The sequence below is a fragment of the Centruroides sculpturatus genome, unplaced genomic scaffold, assembly GCF_000671375.1.
Source record: "Centruroides sculpturatus isolate CEXI.00-Female unplaced genomic scaffold, Cexi_2.0 scaffold65, whole genome shotgun sequence".
Classification (NCBI taxonomy): domain Eukaryota; kingdom Metazoa; phylum Arthropoda; class Arachnida; order Scorpiones; family Buthidae; genus Centruroides; species Centruroides sculpturatus.
This window is the reverse complement of record NW_019384327.1, coordinates 687,501-706,664: the sequence shown is the minus strand read 5'-3', so window position 1 is coordinate 706,664 and position 19,164 is coordinate 687,501. Positions and strand designations below refer to the sequence as shown.

General features: G+C 31.4%; 1 protein-coding gene across 2 annotated transcripts in view; it reads right to left on the bottom strand.

The window, feature by feature from the left end:
• The window catches only part of LOC111628365 (citrate lyase subunit beta-like protein, mitochondrial), a 32,306-nt gene that overhangs the window by 11,130 nt on the left and 2,012 nt on the right, over window positions 1-19,164 (bottom strand). The window contains exons 3-7 of one of the 2 annotated variants that reach the window (XM_023372146.1): window positions 17,935-18,123; window positions 16,753-16,948; window positions 9,862-9,975; window positions 6,716-6,894; window positions 256-427 (exon numbers count right to left, since the gene is read on the bottom strand). In XM_023372146.1, the coding sequence (XP_023227914.1) occupies window positions 353-427; window positions 6,716-6,894; window positions 9,862-9,975; window positions 16,753-16,948; window positions 17,935-18,123 (753 nt within the window). In that variant the 3' untranslated portion in view covers window positions 256-352. Of the gene's footprint in view, window positions 1-255; window positions 428-6,715; window positions 6,895-9,861; window positions 9,976-16,752; window positions 16,949-17,934; window positions 18,124-19,164 lie in introns of those variants that run through there. The other variant, XM_023372138.1, reaches the window with a different exon arrangement.

Below are 19,164 nucleotides of genomic sequence, written 5' to 3'. Positions count from 1 at the left end.
GTTAATTCATTTTCTAGTCTTAGTTTGGTAAATTCATTTTCTATTTTATCGTTTCTTATCCTTATTTGTTGAATTTGATCTTTAAATTCTTTAATTTCATTTTGAATTATATTAATTTCTTGTCTTATAAGTGAAAATTGACTCACCAGCTTATCATTACTATTAGTTATCAGTTCGACTATCTTCTTCCATAATTCTGCTGTTGAAATGTCTATTTGTTCCGCAGGTAATTGTTCTTGTGAGGAAGTTAAATTAATTAGCTCACCTGTTTGAAATGATGATTCGGCTCTTCTAGGTTCAGTATAATCAGTGATAAGATTTGAATCTGGTTCCAATGGTTTGATACTATCAGTCAGCAAGTTTTGACGAGTAAGTGGTGGTCTTCCTCTCTTTGTTGGAGTTTTCTGTAAGGGACCGGGATTTGGTTCTATTCCAGCAATCAATAACAATAAAATAAGAAGCTTAATATTATTCCTTTTAGTCGAAAATAATTCAAAATTCTTCATTACTTGAAAAATTAGACTAAGTATGGAAGTGGGAAAAAATTCACGCCAACAGCTTTGACAATCGGAGTGCCCCAACTTCTTGGAATTATCCACAACTGTGGAAATGAAAATTTATCTGGGAGATATTTCAGTTTCAAGGGTTTTCAATACATTATCATCTCATGTTGAGATATTGATATCAGTTCATGTGGAATACTAACAATTTGTTTATGATATATTTAGTAATGCTGCAGTTGAAAATGTCAATAACTGAGCAACATACCAATATCAAATTCTGTGTTTTGCTTCAAAAATCATCATTGCAAGTAATATCCATATTTCTTTAAGCATACAGTAACACAGTAATTACAGAATTGCAAGTTTATGAATGGCATAAGTGTTTTCATAATGATCATGTGAGTATTGATAATGAACCTTTTAGTACCCACCTGTCTACATAAATAACATTGTGTGAAATGACTGAAGAAAAACTACAAAAGAAACATCATTGGAAATGCTTATAATATTCTCCAAAATGAATGGACATGATAAAATATTAATTTTTGTTTGTACCTCTTTTTAAAACAAAAGTTACCTTACATTAAATGAACAATTCTAATTTTATTTGGATAATTAAAACTTTCATTGGGAATCATATCCAGATGAAAGTTTTGCTTGTGCAGGATTTTTTAAAAGGATGGGTTTAAGAAAATTATTTCCTCATATCAGTTTATTAATTTTTACAATACAGGTATATAGAGTAACATATGAGCTGTTGTAAATGAAAGTGGTATAATTCCATTTATTCATACATTGATATTTAATGGTTTGTGTTTGAATAAACTGAAAAATATTGACAAACATTAATAAATTCAGGTAATGTTTTTAAAACTATAAACTTATTCAATTTTATTATGTAATAATAATTAACAAAACTGTTAAAGAAAATAAACAAATTTTTTAGGTACAAATGGACTTATACCACTTTCAATAATAATATATTGTGAAAAATATGAATAATAACAATTTTAAATTTATAATTTAATTGAAGTTGGCTTTTCTGAAATGTATTTTTGGGCTGCAATTTGAAAAGATTGTAGACCTATAAATTCCCACTATTGTCCATCTGTTGTCTGTCCTTCCTTATTCTTGAGAATGGAGTTAGATGAATGAAAGTAAAGACCAGATATGGAAAGCTTTAGGGCAGGAGGCATTTTCTGGTGCAAACCAGAAGTCATTATTTCAATTCAAAAAGTTTTCACCGAAAGGTGTTAGATGACTGACACGACTCTACAGTGGAACCCCGGTTAACGAATGTAATCTGTTCCACGAGTCCATTTGTTAACTGAATTGTTCATTAACCAAAGCAATTTTTTCCATAGAAATTAACGCAAATACAATTAATCCATTCTAGCCATCAGTAATTTTGTAATTTTATTTGTAAAATGGGTTTTCTTTGATGAAAATATAAGAAAATGTAGTATCTATCATTACAGCAACAAATATGTAACGTTTAATAAAGTAGTACTGTACATACCTTTCTTTCTACAGAGCTTAATGCTTAGAAGAGGAATCCCCCTCCATAAAAATATCGGGTAGCACTGCATCAGGAGTTTCTTTGAGTCGAGGTCTTTTTTAATAAGGAACAAGAAAGTGGTCTACAGTTGTCTTACTCTCTTAATCAAAATTTTTCTAAAATGCACTAGCACAGTGTCATTCATTAAATTAATGACCCTATTAGCCACAACTTTGTTAGGATGGTGCTTCTCAATAAATTCCTGCACATCATTCCATTTTCTGCAAATTTCCTTGATCTCAGCACTGGTGATTTCTTCCCTAGCCTCTTCCTCTGACGAATGCTCTTCTTGTAAGATTTTCATCTGTTCTTCCTGCATGGCAACCAGCTCTTCTGTCGTTAGTTCATTTTTATGGTCTTTCAGCAACTCCTCCATATCTGCATCGTCTACCTCTACTCTCAAACTCATGCCAATGGACAAGATTTCATGCACTACATCAAGAGAGCTCTCTTCTTCAAATTCTTGAAAGTTTCGTTCTGGGACACAAGTTGGCCAAAGTTTCCTCCAGGCTGATTGCAAAGTGCGGTGAGAGACTTCACTCCAGGCTTTGTTAATAAGGGTGATACAATGCAGGATGTTAAAATGCTCCTTCCAAAAGCTCTAAGAGTTAAGTAGGTATCATTGGTAAACTGAAAACACATGGTAAACAGTGCCTTGGTATACATCTTTTTAAAATTGGAAATCACTTGCTGATCCATTGGTTGCAGTAATGGAATTGTGTTGGGTAGAAGGAATTTGACCTTGATGAAGTCATGTTCACTATCCAAGTCGTTCTCCAAATTTGGTGGATGTGCTGGAGCATTATCCATTAAGAGAAGACATCTAAGAGGAAGATCCATTTCCTGAAGATAATTTTTAACAGTATGAGTAAACACTTCTGTGAGCCAATCCATGAATAAAGTCCGAGTTACCCATGCCTTACTATTTGCCTTCCATTGTACAGACAGTTTGGACTTTATCACATTTTTGCTCTTAAAGGCACGGGGATTTTCAGTGTTGTAGACTAAAAGTGACTTGATTTTGAGGTCACCACTTGCATTAGCGCAAAATAAAAGAGTGAGTCTGTCCTTCATGGGCTTGTGCCAGGGAAGTGCTTTCTCTTCTTGGGTTATGTATGTTTGTCTAGGCATTCTTTTCCAAAAAAGACCGGTCTCATCGCAATTAAACACTTGATTCCAGACATATCCTTCACTTTTTATTTACAAACTGTGCGAATTCATCTACAAATGCTTTCGCTGCTTTTTCATCTGAACTTGAAGCCTCCCTGTATCATATGATACTGTGAATGCCAGTTCGTCGATGAAACCTATCAAACCACCCTCGGCTTGCTTTAAAGTCCTGCCTGTCTGCACTTGTACTGGGTGTCTGGGTCAACAAGTCATTGTATAAATTTTTAGCCTTTTCACAAATTATAGTTCCACTAACACTGTCTCCAGCAAGTTGCTTTTCATTGATCCATATTAGCAACAGTTTTTCAACTTCATCTAAAACTTTAGATCTTTGTTTCGATACCACATTCACTCCTTCGGCAGCCTTAAATGCTTTTTTGTTTTTAATAATTGTAGAGATAGTCAATTTTGCCACATTATATTCTTTAGCGATGTCAGAAACACGAATGCCATTCTCGTATTTTGCAATAATTTCTTTCTTTAATGCTACACTAAAACGTTTTCTATTTCCACTGTCACTTTTCTCTTTCTTCAGTGCCATATTGATTAAATATACAGTATAAATAACAAAACTAAAAAACGATGTTTAGCACACTCAAAAAAGCAATGCCTACCTCGCGCACGCCTAAGAGCAACTGAAATTTGTGAGGTTCCAGAACGGCTGGAAGCTATTGGGTTGATGCAAAAGTTTGTCCCGTTTTTAGCACCAGATGGCTAAAAACGCAACACTGAAGTGTTATTTCCTTCACATGTGTAAAATTTCGATGTTGTTTGACAAAAGGAATATCAGCTAGTATTTGAGAATAAAGTTGTGTTACTTAGTTGTGTTTTTAAAATTTTGTTAATCATTACAAATGGCAGAAAATAAGGAGCATTTTCGACATATTATGCTTTTTTATTTCTGAAAAGGCAAGAATGCTTCGCAGACACAAAAAAAATATGTTCTGTGTATGGTGAGGGAGCCATTGATGATTCCACGTGCTGTAAGTGGTTCAGAAAGTTTCGTGAAAGCAAGCTTACAAATTTGACACAAGAAGTCATTAAGTTCGTTATCCAAGACAAAATTTTTGCAAAATAAAAGTTCGTTAACCAGGATGTTCGTTAACCGGGGTTCCACTGTATTTGTTAACAGGATAAGTATAATGTATGTACAGGAGCAAGCCACTAATAATTTAAGGTGGAGAGTATATATTTTAAATTAAATAAATTAAAAGTTGCAGCCTGGCATTGTGAGGATATCACAATAATAAATTGCTCATTTTAATATAAAAATGAGCCATTTTTATATTAAATATGAAAGTGGTATAAGTTCATCCACAAGGGAAAAATAAGTTAGTGATCATTTTAGTGAGACATTAAATATATAAAAAAGGATAGCTATAACACAGTCAATGATCTACAATATTGGAATATGTCCAATCATAATAAACAATAATAATAATTATTATTGATTATTATGAAATAACTTATTCCCCTTTCAAAGAAAAAAAAAATTATTTCAATAACATTTTACAATTAATATTCTTTTGATTAATTTATGAGGATATTGTACACCATTGACTGTGTAATTAAATATATAAAAAAAGGTCATCTATGTCTTACTAAAACTATAACTTATTTGTTTCCCAAAAATGAACTTATACCACTTTCATTTATTCATTATTCATAATGGCTCATATATTGTGCTACTCTGTATACATACTGTAGGTATTATTTTCTGTTCTTTTAAAGTTTCTTTGTCTGACATATACAAAACTAAAATGCAAAACTTATTTTTAAATATAAAAAAGATAAATTTTCAATATCCCATAGAAAACTTCATTAAAAAGAGAACTTTGTAATATGGAGATCAACTGTATATTATATATTATAAATTACATTATTATTTTAAAAAGTATGGAGAATGAATCTTCACAAAAGAATACTTTTTTCATAAATGAAATTATTTTGGTATGTATTTAACTTTCATCAAAAGTAAGTGCACCTTGTAACTCCAGCAGTATATTTAATAAATCATAACGTTTTCAACCTAATACCATAGACCTTCCTCAGTAAAGTACACCATTTAAAATAAAACGAACATAAGCATACTGAATTTAACAGAAATAATTTAAAATTAAAAGATGTTTTATTAAAGCGTGATTTATAAAATATACTGTTGGAGTTACAAGGTGCACTGTTTCTTTTCTTTATTTCTCCAGTTAGATGTTTCTTATTTATTAACTTTCATCACTAAAAAGACAGGAATGTCTAAAAAGTTTTTCAATACAGTTGTCCCTCTATAGTCCGACATTTTTTAATCCGACATGCTCAGTAGTTCGACGCACCTCCCGTCAAGGTACCCATCCCCGTTACATGTCTGCTTGCACAGAAGCATGTCGCAATGTGAATCTCCCCATCCAATTTTTACACGATGACACACATTTCGTGTGTTTTATGTGAGCAGTTCTGTTCGAACAGTTGGAGTAGAGAATATTGTAAGTTACTGCTAGCAAAACAATGCGAAATATGTAATTATTTTCGGTAATCCAGACACTTTTGGTAATCTGACACACCTTTGGTCCCATACCTGTCGGATTATCAAGGGACAACTGTATATCCAAATTAGGTGCACAGAAATCAGATATTTAATGACAGTAAATGTTATATTTAACATAAAATTTTAAAATATCTTTGTACAATATTGTTGTTAATGTAAAAAATATTTTTTTCTTTTCTGCAAGTAATAGAACAATATATTTATAATACTTGAAATCATGTTGTAATTTAAAACTGCTAAGTTCAAGAAACCAAAATTATTCTGTATTCAGTAACATTCTAACAAATTGGAATAAAAATTCGTTACTGAATTACTGAAAGAACTGTAATTTATATTTAATGAATAAATTTTGTATTCTATATCATTTGCTTGTATTTTTTGCAAGCTGAGAATAGTGAAAAACATTACTGAATAAAGAACAGTTTCTGTTTCCTAAACTTAATAACTTTGTCTTTTAAACAGATTATTATTATAAATTTATCAAATAACTTTAAAATCTAAATAATTATTTTTACAGCTTTTGTAATAAATTAAACAGAAATGTGAATTATTTACAAAAAGCTTTAAAAATATTTTTAGAAATGTCCTAAAAAGATATAAAAATGAACTATAACAACTACTTCAACTTATAATAAAAAGTGCTTAGCTTAGAAATTACTCAAGTTTCTGTAACTGAGAAGTGATCAGCAAATTCTTTATATTATTTTAAGACATTTTGTCAGAAAAAATTTTACAAAAAGTTTTTTTAATACAAAAGAATTTGGAATTCTATTGAGGAAAATTTAACTTTTACTTTTACAAAATATTTTAATTTCCATATTTAATCCTGAAAACGAATTCTATAAAATTTTAATAATTATTCTTTTAAAAAAGAAGCAAAATGTTTCATAATTATATTTTTTGGTGATTAAAATAAAATAATAAAAGTAAGAACATGATAAAAACCTTTCCAGATATTTGATGTTCTTCAAACAATTTGATAAGTTCTCTTGCCCAATTAATTCTTTCAACAGATGGAGAAAATGCTTCTTGAACAACAGGCACTTGACCAGGATGTATTACTTGTTTTCCTGTAAATCCCATCCGAACTCCTTCAATTGATTGTTTTTTTAAACCTGTTAAATCTAAAATAAAAATTTATCAATTTTGAAAAACCATACAAAAATATGACAAACATTCAAAATCTTAAGAATTTATTTTTATTACATTAAAATTATTAATTAAAATATTATAAAAGAGAATTTAATTGTAAAACTGTAATGAATTCATAATTTTATAATTAAACTTAAAATGTATAGAAAGTCATAATTAAATACAATTGGTGGGTTAATTAAAGTGAAATACTGTACGCTATCTGACTGGCTACAGTTATTACCATTACAAGCAACCAACTTGCAATGAGACTAACTAGCATGAATGAGTCACATAAAATAAAACGTCCTGACTCATACTACCTGTTATAGATTATAATGACAAGATACATATTGGAAATAAATATTTTATTGAGTATAAGTGGATGTTTATTAATGTTTTATAAAAATTATAGAAGAAAGAATAAATCTAAACTGAAATCAATTTTATAATAAACATAAAATCTCTATAATTCATTCTTTGTTCTTTATCATCAAAAATATAAGTACACCCAAAGGACTGACAGATTACATTAAGCTATATTAATTAATGCTACTGATTACTAATTAAATGTCAAGTAATATAATTTGCTTTAATCTAAAAATTGTGTTTATAGATATTTACATTTGTATAAGTACATTCTCATTACATCCAGTATTTGAGTTAATTGAGTATAATGAGAAAGTAAATAAAATTTCTTCTAAAGAAGTTCAATCTGAATCAAATCTGCAAATTTCATATATGCCTTAGTATTATTTTAAATAGTGATAGTGTACTTTTAAAACTGTTCAAAAATATTGATTATAGCAAACTCATATATGAAGATACAGGATACTTTTAAAAAATCTTATATACAAGTGATGCTAAACTAGTTGAATCATTTATTCTGATTTCTAATAGTTGCAGTTGGATTTTGTATGTTGTTAAGCTTATGTTTGCAATATATATATGTGTGTGTGTATCCATGAAAGCTTTATGGATACCCTCTTCATAGAACTTTCCAGTTTTTCCCATGAAAAACTGATTCACCTGGTTTTTGCAAGCTTCCAAAGTGTCAAAGTTTTTATCGTAAAGGAAATTTTGCAGAGAACATAACAAATGGTAGTCCAATGGGACAAGGTCAAATCAGTATGGAGAGGGTGAGATTAAACATCCCAACCTAGTTCCAATATTTTTGGCGTGTTCGTAAAGATGTGTACAGTCTGGCATTAACTTGGTGAAACACAATGCCTTTTCTATTGGCCAGTTCTAGACATTTTTCTTTAATTGCTATGTTCAGTTTATCCAAATGGGAACAATAGTGAGGTTGAGGCCAAAGTTTTAAACGTGAAAACGCGTACGTTGGACGTTCAGCGCCGCTTTCCCATAAGCCTAGAAGTTTGACAATGGTGTTTGGAATGTCAAGCATGATTCCACCAACTATACACCATTGTCAAACTTCTAGGCTTACGGGAAAGAGGCGCTGAATGTCCGACGTACACGTTTTCGCATTTAAAACTTCGGCCTCAACCTCGCTAATACTTATCAGAATCAATTGTTTGATTCTGTGGAAGCAGCTCATAGTACAGCATTCCTTTCCAATCTCACCAGACGGTGAGCATGACCTTCTTTGGATGAATACCAGCCTTTGGAATTTTTAATGGTGGTTCATTTTTCTTATCCCATGATCGTTTTCAGCTGATGTTGTTATAAACGATCCATTTTTCATCACTTGTCACTAAATGCTTCAGAAAAGGGTCATTTTCATTTTGTCTTTCAAGAGAATTACAAATGGGGATGCAATCCAGTAATTTCTTTTGTTAAGTCGTGAGGTATCCAAATGTCGTAACGATTCACATATCTGAGCTTCTTTAGATGTTGAAATACAGTACTGTTTGATGACTTCACTATGTCTGCAATCTCTCGAGTTGTGTAATGAGGGTTTTCATCCAATAATGCTTTGATCTAGTCCTCTTCAATAACAGGAGGTGTTCCTGAGCTAAGAGCATCTTCAAGGCTGAAATTACCTGCTTTAAATTTTGCAAACCACTTTTGAACAGTTGATTCTGCTACAGCATTCCCATCATAAACATCACATTTTTTTTTTTTGTTGTTTGTACAGCATTTTTGCCTTTACAATAAAAAAAAAGTGTCGATAATACACGTTTGCATCCATTTTTGCAATGAGACATATTAAATGATATTTGAATAATTTTAATGGTTTTTTTTTTGTAATGGACACATCTCAAGGTCATTTACCGTAATATTCATTGGTTTGTACAATTCTAATAATTTTCACATCAATCAGTGTCTCAACTGTCAGCTATCAAAAATTGCTACAAACTTTCCGAACAACCCAATAATTAAGCAAACAATGATGGAACTTCTGTTTCTTTATTGGATTCTTAATATTTCAGTTTAAACCTGATGAAAAGCTATAACTAGTTCAAAAACATTAGCAAGGTTGAAACCGAAGTTTTAAATGCAAAAACGTGTACGTCGGATGTTCAGCACCACTTTCCTGTAAGCCTAGAAGTTTGACAATGGTGTTTGGATAGTCAGTGGAATCATGCTTGACATTCAATAACAGGAGGTCTTCCTGAGCAAAGAGCATCTTCAAGGCTGAAATTACCCACTTTAAATTTTGAAAACTACTTTTGAACAGTTGATTCTGCTACAGCACTCCCACCATAAACATCACATTTTTTGTCAAACTTCTAGGCTTAGAGGAAAGCAGTGCTGAACATCTGACGTACATGTTTTTGCATTTAAAACTTTGGCCTCAATCTCACTATTAATTTAGCAAATAGTTTTTGCTTAATGTTTAAAAGTTGTGTTATTCATTTTTTAATCAACTTAAAAATTTTTTATATCTGACATTTTAAGAATCATTTTACAAAATGATAAATTAATGAAATAGGATGTAAAGTAATCTAATAGCTTGTATATAAAATATATAAATTATCATCAATATAACTAACCTTTATAATCAATATATACTAAATCAACAGCTTGTATTCTAAATGATTTTGCAATAAGAACAATTTGTTGTCGAGCCAACAATAATTCAATAGCTTCTGGAGTTCTAGTGGCACCTAAAATAAAAGTCAAATTTTATTTATAATCATTAATTAAATAATAAATTTAAATCAGCTGTTAAATTTATCAAGTAAAATTTATGCTAATTCACTACAGTCGACCCCCTATAACGCGTAGATACGCTCCGCTTTATAAGAATTTTGCATTGTAGGAATCCTTAAATACATGAGCCAATCACAGCCCAGCACATGTGCAGTTTACAGACTATGGCTGTTTGAAAGGTTTTCTTCCATAAAATTAATTGATTCTAAACTAATTTCACTCAACATTTCCAAAACACGTATAATTTTTTGGGAATAATCCGTATAAACTATGCTATAAACAAAAAATTGTAGGATTACTTACTGAGTGTGCACCGTTCAACCATGCCATTGCTTAGCTTGTTTTCATCGCGGAGCAGCGCACCAANACTAATTTGACTCAACATTTCCAAAACACGTATAATTTTTTGGGAATAATCCGTATAAACTATGCTATAAACAAAAAATTGTAGGATTACTTACTGAGTGTGCACCGTTCAACCATGCCATTGCTTAGCTTGTTTTCATCGCGGAGCAGCGCACCAAACAGCGGGCATGTTTTCTGATAAGTTATTTTTCTGCGAAAAATTCGTTGAACTTTGGATACATCATTAATAGAAATAATTTTTATGACCATTGAATAAGAAATGTTTTTTCACAAGAAATGTATAAAATTACAGTACCTAATTTAGGCCTATATACTGTACAGACTATAGTAAACTCGACTTACCCGCCTAAACTCTCTGTAGCGTATAAGTAGTTCAGCTGCTCGTCCACTATTGGTCCAGATTCAACCAATCCTGTCGCAATATGAGTCAGCAATGACATTTAACTGCATTTTACAAGTCTCTTTTAGCATCTTTATATGAATACAGTCGCAATTTTTTTGCCGCAATATACGAATCTGCATTATATGAACACGCGTTATACGAGGATCTACTGTATTTTATTTATATTATTGTGAAACTTCCAGTAAAAAATACTAATGAACTAAAAAATATAAAATTGTGATATATAAAATTAATTATATGCATAAAATAATAACAAATATAGATATTTGAAACAAAATCATAACTATTCCTTCAGTAACAATATTTAAATTATAAGAAAACTATATTGTAGCACTAGCTGCAAGGACCCGCTTCGCTGGGTTTTTATTTGTTCGTACATTTGTATGTAATATAGTTTTTTTTTATATATAAAAGACTGTTTTTCTAAGTAATCTAGAATTTTGCTGCAAGGACCCGTTTCGCTGGGTTTTTAAAAAGTAACGATAGTGAAGATTAAGATAATTACATTATAGCCAATCTTACCCATTTTCACAGAATGCAAGAATTAGATCCCCCGTTTCCAGACTAATTAGAGACCTGGTCCCGATTCTATTTCTGAACATCTCCTGTTCACGTCCGGTCAAACGAACTATTTTCAACATTTCAGGAACGTTTACAATCGTTCTATAATCGAACTGATACAAATTTGAACATTGTTCGAATTAAATTCGAACAAATTCGAACAAAACATTCGAAATAGAAAGCCACTTTCAACCACTTTCAAGCCCATATCTCCCGCACCCTTATAGCTATCGAGACGCAACCACCCCTATGCACGAATAGAGACTTGGGGCTACTACCACATACAAACACCATTCACATGCGATGTGTAGTTTTTGCAAAAAAGTGAAATATAGGGACATACATGTCCATTTTTATATATATATATATAGATATAACAATTTGATATAAAATATTTTCAACCAATGGAATGACAGGTTTGCTGTCATTCCATTGACTGTTTCTTCTTGCTTCCTTTTTCCAATACTGATCTTTACATCTCAATACTTGAATTTCTCAGTAGATTCTTTCTCTCTGCCATTTACCTGCCCAATTACTTCATGTAAATGTGATTTAGCTGGAAATTCCTTCTTGTTGAGACTTTGCTTCAGGTGTAACATGGGCTGGTTACTGTCATATGGTACTTAGTCCTGCAAATGTATCCAGGCAGATGTGATTCTTCTGATGAGCTACTGCTCTAGTGACATGCTTTGATTTTTCTTATTTCTGATAGTGGCTGTGTATTCCTTAAACATTGGGCTTTGTTCTCTAGGATAATCAGCAGTTAGCAATGGGCCTTTTTAATCTGGTGTCCCATATCCTTAAACCACTCATGGGTATCCAATAGGGCATAGTTTAGATCAGTGTTTTTCAACCTTCTTGAATATGCGACCCCTTTACAAGTTAAAAACTTCTGGCGACCCCCCAGGGCCATATATCAATGATTTTAATAACGACGTACTGTATTTAATTTTCTTTCTGTTGATCTAAGTATCAATCGAAAAACCAATTATACTGTATAATAAACAGGTACAGCCTTCCCACTGAAATTGTAGTTTTTTTATTGTAGTGTAGGACCTACAAACCCTTGTCTTTTTCTTTTACCTGCGATCCCCCTGGCTTTGCAACTTCCCTGGGGTCGCCACCCACAGGTTGAAAAACACTGGTTTAGATGATCCTCTGTACCTATCATTGCAGTTTTAGCACCATCCTTTTAATACCTGTACTTTTATTACTCTTTCTCCTTTTTACCCTTTGTCCACTTGATTACTTTGCAGCATTGTTAGTGGTAAACAATAAATCACAAAAATTAGGAAATAATTCTCAGTAAGACAAAAGATGTTCTGCAGAACTCCTTTTGGTAAAAGATTGTTCTAAGAGCAATAAAATTGAAACAATTTCTAATTTGTAAGGATAGGTTCCTTCTCATAATGATAAATTCTAAATAGTTTAGCTGGCACCAAACTCTTTGTCCATTCTGTTATGTGTTTACTCTCCTTGCATCAACTGTAGTGAGCTGTTGCATTCCCTATGGACTTGGCAAGTAAGTAGACACCACACACAAACATTATTAAATTTTCTAGCCAAATTTAATAGCCTTTGTTCTAAATTGCAAAACAGCATATTATTGGTGGTATGACCATTACTGTACTCCTTTCATCTACAATCATTGGTGATATCAAAAAATTAGGTTAGCACTTACTAAACCCTTTACAGTGGAGTCTTGCTTAATGAGCATAATTCATTCCAGAATCTTACTCATAATGTGAAACACTCATTAAGCAAAACCATTTTTCCTATATAAATTAATGTAAAATACGATAATGCATTCCATGCTGAAAAAAATACTCAAATATTTTATGTGTAATGTTTATTCAAAGAAAATTATACAATATATATTGTTAAGGACTGTGAATCATCATCATCTTTTCTTCTAGCATGGAATGAACAACCTGGAATGCAAATTCGATTTGCAGAAAACAAAAAAAAAGATAACACAGATAATATGTTTGATAAACACATCAAATGATATGTCAAATTCTTGGGCTATGTAAAGGATATAAATAAATATTAGAAACTAGCAGGTGGGCACTCCACCTGCTAGTTTCTAATATTTCTGGGCCCACCTGCTATTCTGCAAGTCTAGCAGGTGGGCCCAGCATTGCTCGGGCAAAAGTAACAATAGCGAAGATTAAGATTATTACATTATAGTCAACCTTACCCATTTTCACAGAATGCAAAAATTGGATCCCCCGTTTCCAGACTAATTAGAGAATTTTTACATGGGTCTAAAAATATCTTCAATTTCCTGCAAAAACGAAAACCAACTGCACTTTCTCTTAAAACGTCGCTTTCTCTTAACAATTCCATTGTTACGTAACACGTCCATTGTTGACACTTCCATTGTTAACACTTTAATTGTTACTTAACACTTCTATTGTTGATGGAAGTGTTAAGCTTAATCCTGTCCCTCTCCCCCCAGGGGGGCATTTCGAAAAATCCCTTCTTAGTGTGCATTTTTGTGACGTACCCTAACTGTGTACCAAATTTCAGCTTCCAACTCCTAACCGTTTGGGCTCTGCACTTATTATTATTATCAACTAGTCTCGATTATATATATAGATTAATTAATTTGCCTAGAGGTAGGCAGTTACATTACCATCTCATATTAAATTTAATAATTATAAAGAATTATTTTTTAATTTAGACATTTCCAAAATTTAATTTGGAATTAGTCATTAAATTTCATACAAGATGGTAGACTAACTGCCTACCTCTAGTCAAATTAATTAATTTCTAATATTTAATTATAGCCTTTACATAGCCCAAGAATTTGTTTGGCATGTTTATTATATAACAGGTGATGGTTTTTGATGTTTATATGTAATATGTCTGAACACAAGTTTGGAAAAATGTTTGATTACAAGCAGCACTAAGATGCTAGCGGAACGAGTGATAAACACAGACCAATGGAGCATGCGCACCATCCAGGACTTTCCCTTTCTCGTCGCTCGTTAAGCAAGTCACGTTTTTACAATTTGTTTTGCTCGTTATGCAAAATACTAGTTATGTGAGGTGCTCATTAAGCAAGGTTCCACTGTACTTTTCTATTTATCTTTATGCTTTTATATGTGTTTTTCTTGATAAAATAGTAAGTAAAAGCTTGAATACCACATGCATTTGACTTAAATTTACAGACAACATGTGACACAAAATTATAAGCCCAATCACAAAATGTAGTTAAATTTATAAGTCTACATTTGTGAGGCAAGTAATTGTATTCTTACTTCAGATAACATAGAACTGAGTCTACTTTGTCTGCTACCTCTGAAAACCAAACACAAATTTATATGAAATGAAGACAGTAGTCATGATTTTTAATATAGAATCAATGAGTTGTATAATTCTTTCATCTAGAAACATTATTATAACATTAACAAATATGGTTTATTTCTCATTACAGTAGAACCTCGATTATCCGGATCTCTATTATCCGGATTTTCGATTATCCAGATTGTTCAAAATAAACAAGAATTTTACGAATTTGCTGATTTGCACTTGGCAAATTACAACACTGTTTATGTACGTGATGGAATGCGTAACTTTTTTTGTTTCAACAACGTCTCACCCAACACAGTGATCGTAAACTCTTAAATATATTTTACGTCGTAATAAAAATATAACTTGACATACGTATTTATAAATAATTTATATTCAAATTACATCATTTCTATGACCAAGGGTGAGGTAGGGCATGGACGACATGGGCCACCGCCTATGCCTCGCAGTCTGAAGGGCCTCACGCCTCGAAGGTTTATGCATTACTTGAAAGCTGCAAACGCAACGAAAAAATTTTACTCATCATAAAACGATAAATAGTTTGTCAAATTTTTATTCATAAAAATGCAGTTTCAACTGCTTTTTATTTTATAAAATCTGTTTTCTTGCGCTACCAGAGGGCCTTTTAAACAATAGGTAGTCATTTGACTTTTTTGAATTTCGACTTTTGAAATATGGTTCGGAAGTAGTTTTTCAAACATCGCAGTTTTGAAGAAAGTCGTTCTACTGGTCTTCGTTCTAATGAATTTTAACGAAGAATGCTTACTTGAGAAAGGACCCAGGGAGGGATCCGAAAACGTTTGTATGTAATTTTACTCTTATTTAATACCAGTTAAAGGGTTTGATGAGGGATTATTTTTGTATTTTAATTCGGTATTTGAAGATTCTTTATTTATAGTGAGTTATGCCGACTTATACATATCGCAATATCGTCATAAGCCTTACTAAGGCTAGAGAGAGATTCTATTTTTTGAAGACCTGCAAAGAACTGCGTGTATTTCCAATGTCCATTTATCTACCCCAGGGAAACGAACTGTTGATTTCCAAGATCAGATGGATGTGCATGAATAGAGTTCTTAGAACCATCAGGAAACTAATGTATTCCAGATTAACACGCCTGATACATACAGAAAATTCCATGTTCCAACTGGATCCACATCTTCTTAAGGTGGAAAATGCAAAGATAGCCATTATTCAAGAAAGGCTTAGATATAAATTTAAAATGCAATACCGCAAGAAACTGGACTGGATTCTAAGGTATCAACTTCCAGCCAACCGTACACAGCATAAATATCCATTCGTCGTGTGGGACGGCATACAGGTCCCTAATTTTGTACGAAATATCCTTGAATTTGGACCAGCGTATGCTCCAACTCCTACCAAAAGAGAGACCCTAAAAACGTGCGTACCTGACCTAGAAAGACTGATACAGGGCTTGTCAACTGTACAAAAGGAATATTATAGATGGATGGCCACGTGCAAACTTAAGAACCGAAAGGATAATGCGCAAGTATATCGCTTCAATAGGTAGTCTGTTTAGCGTTGGTCAGTAGTAGTCCAAATTCAATACGAATGTTTGTTTCTTGAAAATTTGATCACGGTTTAAATACAGTATTTACTTTTAATATTACCGATATGTCATCAAAAAGTAAACGTGTTGTATTATCATTAAAAGACAAATTAAAGTATTTGTTTCNTTCACTTTATCCCTTTCATTGTCACGTGTAAATGACATGGAAAAATGCAATAATACACTTTTCCATTGTTTTAGTTTATTTGTTGTAAGTAAGCGATTTTTGAATGCGAAAGAGAAACTTTTGCGATTTTCCTGCTTTATTCCTTGAAAATAATTGCTTCGGATATGAATGTGAGTAATATTTTGATAGACTACGCAATATAGTGTACGAATATTTTCATAAATATAGAATTACCGATCGAGTAACTTATCATTGGATAACCAAATAATTCTTTAATTAACTTAAGTAAAAGCACAGAATTAAAATATAAAATACATTTCAAGATAAATTTTAATATTTTAAACAGATTTGGAATATTTAAAATTATTTTAAAATATTTTTCTTACCTACATCAGCACAGTAGTCATCTGAACCAAATATAAGCCCATCTAATACAAAAGGATAATCATTTGATAACTCTACTGCTCTTTTACAAATATCTCTTAAATCCAGAAGTCCTTGTGCACTTTCAACAAATAATATCAAACGAAATTTATCTGGCAACTGCCGATTTTTAAGATGTTTTTTAATCTGTTGGGCTACCTATAATGTGTTAAATGAAACATTACTCAAATATTTTATACAGTTAGATAAAACTTTTATGTATTCAACAACTGTTGTTATTCATAATTTTACAAAATTCATGAAGACATAATTTATTTGCATGCATAACAATAAAACTGATTTTTTTCCTTAATTTGATCATCTAATTATGCAGTATTTATCTATGATAAGGCATCAATTACTGTAAATACAATTAAACCAAATGTAATATGCTAACCAGATTAAATTTTATTTTTTTAAATAAATTTAGCCTTGAAATATATAATTTTTTTAAGCGTATTACTAAAACCTCTATCTATTGAAAAATTTAAAAACCTAAAATTAAAAAAAAAAAAACAAATGTATGAAGTAATGAAAATATATATCCATCCACTAAAATATATTTAAAATGTAAGTGGTGTATTAAAAGTCTGTTCTTAATCAATCACAGAAGAGATAAAATAAAAACAGAAACATTGGGATCAAGTAACACACATTAAATACAACTACCAATATTTTTCTACAATAACAAATTATTGTAAAAAATATTTTCAGTGAAAACATTTAATTTAGACTTTTGAAAGAACTTAATATATACAGTTTTTCATGTATAACTTCTGAATGCTTAATTCAATTTCAAATCTGAGTGCACCAATTGGATTTTGCATTAAAAATCCTTCAAAACTATGTGCTACAAGATATGAATTATCATTTGAAATTCTGAAGTTACAACCTCTTTGACTTTTAATGTTAAGATTAAAAAATCAAAACAGTGTGAATTAAAGTGATTGCAAGAGAAAAAACAAAACAGATTTGAAATATGAAGAAGAAAAAAAAAAGCAGATTCATTTTAATACTTGAACTGAAAATTGCGTTAGTGTGCTTTCTATGACAAAAATATGCTTGAAAATTAAAATTTATTAATATTAATTAACTGGAAATTAATTAATTAAACCTAATAACAAAGAAACAAAGAAAAAGCATACCCATTCTACATGTTGAATCTTATCTACTTTAGGTATCATAATTGTTGGAGGTAATCTAACAGCTTTAAATATTTCAGTGAAATCATCTTCAGCAAGTCCACTTTCAACAGAGTTGATTCTTACAGAGCATTCTGTTCTGCCAAATTCCATCTCATCTAAAATACTTCGGATATTATGCCTTGCTTCTTCCTATTGTCGAAATTGAAATCATACATATTTAAATATTATATTTTATATACCATATTTTGACGAGTATAAGTCGCACTTTTTATACTACTTTCTGGAACTCAAAATCATGGTGCGTCTTATACTTGACAGGTAACCATTTTTACAGTGAAATTACCTAAAGTAGTGGTCCACTCTAGGGACCAACCTGTGCAGTGGTCCGTTAAGCAGATGGTCCCTCAACCAAATGGCTAGAGTATCTAGATCAGTGTTTTTCAACCTTTTTCATTGAGTGGCACACCTAATTGAAAAATAACAAATTGTGACACCCTTGACCAGTGGCGGATCTAGAATCTGAATAAGGGGGGACTAATGGGCAAGATGAATTTTTTGCGAAAACGAATATTATGCACAACGCAAAAGTATTTCTACGTGTTCAAAATCAAAATTTAAGTTCATTGAATTTTGTCGAAATATCTACATGTAAAATAATAGTCTCGCTATTGTTTTTTAAATATAGTTTTATCATCAAATATATCATCATTTTATATTATCATTTTATTGATAAACAATTTTTCTTAAGTTTTTTATACTATTTTGATGCATATATAAAATAAATATTTCATTACTTTTTTCTTATCCTTTTCATATCAATTTAAAAAATTTAAATTAAAAAAATGATAAAAATTGTTTATTTGTCATCATTGCTTTTGAATACTATGAAAATACTGTAATATGCACCTACTTTGTGATTGAAACCACACGCTTTTCAAAGTACAATGCAACGCTTTTTAAAGTATATACAAGACAAAAGTGTCCACGTCGTTCTTCTCTGGTAGTTGGCCTGGTACTGGGACTGGGAATGTGAAGGCCAAGCAATGTGGTTTGGGCAAACTCGTGACAAGTCGTGCGTACATGTAGCGTAGAACATTACATTAACACGTGATTAGTGATAGTTTCTTTGCTTACTAGATATCTCGTAGCAAAATAGAACTGACAATGAGTTATCTCGAACTACACTTAAGTAAATTTCCAAGAAAATGCCTAAAGGCTCTAAACTTTGCA